This window comes from Aegilops tauschii, chromosome 3 (genome assembly GCF_002575655.3).
Source record: "Aegilops tauschii subsp. strangulata cultivar AL8/78 chromosome 3, Aet v6.0, whole genome shotgun sequence".
NCBI lineage: Eukaryota > Viridiplantae > Streptophyta > Magnoliopsida > Poales > Poaceae > Aegilops > Aegilops tauschii.
In genome coordinates, this window is record NC_053037.3 from 180790041 (window position 1) to 180796022 (window position 5982).

The 5982-nt window shown below is 57.6% G+C and overlaps 1 protein-coding gene across 1 annotated transcript; it reads left to right on the forward strand.

Annotated features, from left to right (window-relative positions):
* Nucleotides 1-4410: 4410 nt before the first annotated feature.
* Nucleotides 4411-5176, forward strand: LOC141042822 (uncharacterized). Its single transcript, XM_073511718.1, has 2 exons — nucleotides 4411-4773; nucleotides 5048-5176. Exons 1-2 carry the CDS (start codon nucleotides 4411-4413, stop codon nucleotides 5174-5176), a joined length of 492 nt encoding a protein of 163 aa, XP_073367819.1.
* Nucleotides 5177-5982: the final 806 nt, after the last annotated feature.

Consider the following 5982-nt stretch of genomic DNA (forward strand, 5'->3'; position numbering starts at 1 on the left):
TTTTCTTGCCATGTTGAGATTTTAAAACCACGAGTGCGACATGTAGAGGAGCAATGAAGACCAAACACGAGATATTGGGGACATCTTTAAGGAGCGTGGCAAGTTAAAGAGGAGCTACACCGAACCTGTAAAACGAGCTTTGGTAAGTAACCCCCTTTCAATTACTTTCATTTAGCCTCGTGTTCTTCGATGTGTATATGTTGTTGTTTCTGTCTTTCTTAGCCTCGTGTTCTTTGATGTGTAATAAGAAGAGTCTTAATCGTCCTATTGCTTTCGTTTTTAGCTTGATGTAGGAAGTGGGTGTTCTCACCTTGGAGTCTCTTTTTATATTTTTCCTTGTGAATTCACTTCTCCGAGTCCTGTTTATCTGGATTCTACTAAATGGATCTGGGTTGCTCTGAGTATTGATCTAAAAAAGAAGTTACTTCATGTCAGGATGCAGTTCCTGCGAGGAGGGAAGTATGGTCAACCTCGAGATCATGTTTCCAAAATGAGGTTGGATTACACACAAGGTGCCCGTTCCCTAATGATGCTGGATTAGACACAAGGTGCAAATTCCTAGATGATGCTGGATTACACACAAGCCAGGTGGAGTCGTCAACTGTTCGTGTCCTCGTGGCTCTTGTAAAGGCTGAAAGAAAGCGTGCAGCAGCCCTTGAGAATGTAGCCGAGTTCCTGAAGAAGCGAACAGAGCAATCTGATGCTCTCTTCACCCAAGACAAAGAAGAGATGGAAGAAGCCAGAAAGAAGCTAGCAGAGGCAGAGCATGTCGGCGTCCTAGGAACGGGGCTACCCAGACTTGCCTGCCTGCGGCCCACGGCGTGGCTCTGTCAACGGGCCGGTACGGCCCAGCTTCAGCAGCAACAACTCAAGACCCTCGTGAGGCGGACGACCCCAAGACCTACCCGAGGGTGGCCTCACTAGGCTGGCTCCTGAGGAGCAGAGATATCAATGCAAGGTGCACCTCGCGAGGTTCATATGATGTGAGCCATGACGACCAAGGCCAGGCGGGTGCCAGCGGGCACAGTGTACCAACTTCCTCTTTGGTGCTAAGGAGGCAAGCGCGGGCGTGGAGTCCTAAGGGATCAAGCAAAGGTTTCCATATCGGTGCACCAAGACCAAGACCGCCAGGACGGCAGGGCGGAGGTCATCATAGAGCCCACCACGGCATCACCACCAAAGCCTTTTGTAGGCGAAAACTACTTTTGTCAGGATAGCTTGTACTAGTTGTTCCCCTTCAAATTTGGCCGTTGTAGGATCCCTTCGCGCCACCATTTGGGAAGAGGACCAAGGCCACTATAAATAGGACTTAGCCACCACCATAGAGGGGACGGACCAATTTGACCCGAACCACATCACCAGCTCATCGAGCTCAAGAACACCTCACCTCCTGAGGCTGTTCATCACTTGTACTAGTTCATCCTCAGCCCCCTCGAGGCAATCCACCACAAAGCTGGAGTAGGGTATTAGACTGCAAGGTGGCCCGAACCAGGATAAACTGCTGTGTCTCTTGTCCCTAGGGTTCCTCGAGCTAGGCTGTGGAATCGTTGGGCAGGCAGATAGGGAGGAGAGTGTTCTTCGCACGCACCCCAGACTTCAAACCTCTAAAGGGTCTGCGAGACCCTGAATCCGACATTTGGCGCGCCAGGTAGGGGTGCTTCGAAGCTTCGCCTCTTCGTTTGCTTTGCCTCGCCAACCTGCTCCCATGGCGAGCACCGCCTCTCCGGCCGGACCGGTGAGCGCGCACGGAGGCGCTGCGGGCCTCCAAGCTTTCGCGCCCGCCTTGCGGCAGGTACAGTGGCTGCCCAAGTTCAGGCCAGAAATGCCGCCTCGCTGTGATGGTGCGGCGGATCCGGCAGGTTTCCTCCAGGACTACGAGGAGGCCGTTTGGGCAGCCGACTGGGACGACAAGGTCATGGCCAACTGGTTCCCCATGGCCCTCACCGGTGTAACGCGCGCCTCGCTTCTCAACCTGCCAGAGTCCTTTGTGGCCTCCTGGGAGGAGCTGCGTGGCCTCTTCGTCGCGCGCATTGCGGCACCGATGCCCCATGCTGTTGCCGCCCTCCTTTGCAGATCCCAAGTGCCGCCCTCAGACCGTCACCTCAAGAAGTTCTTTCGCCAAGTGGGTGCCGCCTGCATACAACAGGGAGCTCCCCCAGGGTGGGCGTCGCCCAGCGTCGACCTCACTTTCGACTCCAGGCATCACCCTGCAACCACGGCGGGCGCGCTCCTGATGCTTTGCACCCCCACCATCTGCAACGTGGTGGTAACCAGGACCCTCATAGATGGTGGAGCTGGCCTCAATGTTCTCTCGGTGGAAGCTTTCGGCTTGCTTCACGTGCCGTTTGGCCGGCTGCGCGCCACCAAGCCATTCTCTGGAGTCGTCGACGGCTCCACCTGCCCCACTGGGGCAAATCCGCTTGCCTGTCACCTTCAGCACCCGCGATAATTACCGCACTAAGCTCATCGACTTCGACATCGCCTGCATCGGCCTTCCATACAATGCAATCCTCGGGTACCCAGCCCTGGCCAAGTTCATGGTGGCGACTCACCCTGCTTACAACTCATGAAGATGCCGGGAAGCAGCGGCGTCCTCACCGTGGCTGGGGACACCAAGGAGGCGCTGGCGGCTCTCAAGCTCGTCTTTAGGGCCGCGGCCGCCGCGCGGCCAGAAGCGGGGAGGGCCTCTGAGGTCCCGCGGGCTGCGTCGGCTAAAAAGAAGCAGTTGTTCTCTAAAGATCGGGCCAATACGAAGCAAGTACCAGTCGACGGGGACAAGGCGTCAAGAGCCACCTTTATCATAGGCGCCGACCTCGCCCCGGATCAAGAAGAAGCGTTGGTGGGCTTCCTGGGCGCGAACAGGGAGGTGTTCGCCTAGGAGCCCAAGCGGCTGGTTGGGGTCCCGAGGGGGATAATTGAGCATCACCTGAGGGTGTGCCCCCAACATATGCCTGGTGAAGCAGAAGGCGCGCGGCAGTCCACGGAGAAGCAGTCCTTCATCGTCTAGGAAACCCTCAAGCTGCAAGAGGCTGGTGTCATCCGTGAGGTGAGATACCCTGAATGGCTAGCGAACCCGATCATCGTGCCCAAGAAAGGCGGGAAGGAACGCATGTGTGTCGACTTCACCAACCTCAACAAGGCCTGCCCTCAGGACCTGTTCCCGCTTCCGCGCATTGATCAAATCGTTGACTCCACCATCGAGTGCGACCTGCTGTGCTTCCTAGATGCCTTCTCGGGATACCACAAGATCAAGATGGAGGTGCAAGACGTTGAGAAACAGACGACCTTCTTGACCCCATGCGGGGTGTACTACAACACCTGCATGCCGTTCGGGCTGCGCAATGCTGGGGCGACCTTCCAGTGGCTGATGCACATCGCCCTTGGCCAGCAGCTCGGGAGGAATGCTGAGGCCTATGTCGACGACATCGTGGTAAAATCTCGGGAGGCAAGGACCCTCATCCAGGATCTGGAGGAGACATTCGCTAGCCTGCGCAAGGTGGACCTGTGGCTCAACCCGGAGAAATGCGTGTTTGGCGTCCCCTTTGGTAAGTTGCTTAGTTTCCTTGTGTCACACAGAGAGATCGAGGCGAACCCGGAGAAGGTCAAGGCAATAGAGAGATGAGCCCACTACAGACTCTCAAAGAAACGCAAAAGCTGGCGGGCTGCGTGACTTCATTAGGGCGCTTTATCTCCAAGCTATTGGAGCGCGCCCTCTCGTTCTTCAAGCTGATGAAAAAGAAGGGCCCATTCGAGTGGACTCCGGAGGCTGACGCGGTGTTTCAAGACCTCAAGAGATACCTCACCAGCCCACCGGTGATGGTGGCGCCTCGTTCTCTCGAGCCCTTGGTGCTTTACCTAGCCGTCACGCCTCATTCTGCTAGTGCAGCGCTGGTGGCCGTCCGGGAGGAGCGCCGGGCCAGGAGCCAGCCTCGCGACGCCACGCATTCGGTCAGGATGATGCAGCACCAAGACGATGCCCGTGAAGCCACAGTAGCGCCAGCAGATGACCACGCCCCGCAAGATGGCGCTCCTGAGGCTGAGGTTGCCCCGATAGGCGACCGAGCTCCTGAGGTCCCCCAGCCTCAGGAGGTCTCGGACTCCGCCAACACTCCCGCTCTCGTCAAGCACCCGGTGTATGTTGTCAGCCCGATACTACAGGACGCGTGAGCACGCTACCCCATGCCGTAGAAGCTTCTGCTCGCGCTCCTTGTGGCCTCGCGCAAGTTGCGCTACTACTTTCAATGCCACCCCATTAAGGTCGTCTAAAGCTTACCCATTGGAGAGGGAACTCTGGAGCCCCAATGCTGCGGGAAGGGTCAACGAATGGAACATCGAACTACAGGCGTTCCAGCTGGAATTCAACACCACAAGGGTCATCAAGGGTGCCGTGCTCACCGACTTCGTGGTGGAATGGACAGACACTCCAGGGCCGAGGCGGGCGAGGACCGGTCCCTTTCACCAGGGAGCAAGGCACCAGACGGCTGGGTCATGTACTTCGACGGCGCCTTCGCGCGTCAGGGCGCAGGGGCTGGAGCCGTGTTCATCTCGCCCACCCACGACAAGCTCTACTACGTCGTGCAACTCTATTTCCAACGCGGCAAGAAGGTCTCCAACAATATCGCGGAGTACAAAGGCTTGATCGCTGGCCTCAAGGCCGCGGCCGCCTTAGGCGTGAAGCGCCTCACCATCAAGGGCGATTCCCAGTTCCTCGTCAACTTCTCCAACAAAGTGTATGAACCGAAGGATGAACACATGGAGGCATACCTGGCAGAGGTACGCAGGATGGAGAAGCAATTCTTGGGCCTGGAGCTGCAGCACGTACCTCGCGGCACGAACAAGGAAGCTGACGATATCGCCAAGAGAGCGTCCAAGCGCCATCCGCAGGAGCCCGGCGTCTTCGGGGAGCGACTCTTCAAGCCTTCGGCATCCCCCCCGGGCTGCGGAACCAACACCGCCTCAGGAGGAGCTTCCCCCACCGCCAACTTCGGGAGCCCCCGCCTATGGCCCGACCTCAGGAGCATGCTTGCTCCTTGCGCTTGAGCCTTAGGAGGGGTGCTGGACCAATGAATTCAAGGCGTACCTGCTACTGGGAACCCTGCCGGAGAAGGAGGAAGACGCGGAGCGCGTGGCTCCGCAGGCCACAGCCTACTGCATTCAGGACGGTGAGCTATACTGAAAACGACCAAACGATGTTTCCTTGCGATGCATCTCCAGGGAGCAAGGGTGCGAGCTGTTAACCGACGTACACGATGGGGACTGCGGGCATCACTCCTCATCGCGCACCTTGGTGGGCAAGGAGTCCCGCAGCGGATTCTACTGGCCCACGGCGCTCAACGACGCAACCGAGCTGGTGAGATCCTGTGAAGCCTGCCAGTTCCATGCCAAGCAAATCCACCAGCTTTCTCAGGCCTCCAGACTATCCCACTCTCATGGCCATTCACGGACTGGGGGCTGGACATCTTGGGACCGTTCCCTAAAGTGCCCAGGGGCTATCGCTACCTCTACGTCGCCATCGACAAGTTTACCAAGTGGGCGGAGGTGGAGGCCGTCCGCACCATCCCAGCCGGCTCGGTAGTCAAGTTCATCAAGGGCCTCGTGAGTCGGTTCGGGGTCCCTAATCGCATCATCACCGACAATGGCTCGCAGTTCACTAGCAACCTTTTCAAAACGTATTGTGCTAACCTTGGAATGCAGATATGCTATGCCTCAGTGGCACACCCCAGCAACAACGGCCAGGCCGAGTGCGCCAATGCGGAGGTCTTGAGAGGCCTCAAGGCAAGAACCTTCAAGAAGAAGCTCGAGGCCTGCAGCAGGGGCGGGGTGGACGAGCTCCAGTCCGTGTTGTGGTCCATTCGCACCACCGCGACCAAGCCAACGGGCGAAACTCCATTCTTCCTCGTCTACGAAGCCGAAGCGGTTCTCCCACATGAGGTCAGGCATTGCTCCGCACGGGTCGTGGCATTTGACGAGGCACGACAGGAT

Excerpts from the sequence above, each read along its gene's own strand:
- LOC141042822 (XM_073511718.1), top strand. The coding sequence starts at position 4,411 with ATGGACAGACACTCCAGGGCCGAGGCGGGCGAGGACCGGTCCCTTTCA. Across the intron at positions 4,774-5,047 it reads TGGAGGCATACCTGGCAGAG|GAGGGGTGCTGGACCAATGA; the intron begins GTACGCAGGATG and ends CTTGAGCCTTAG.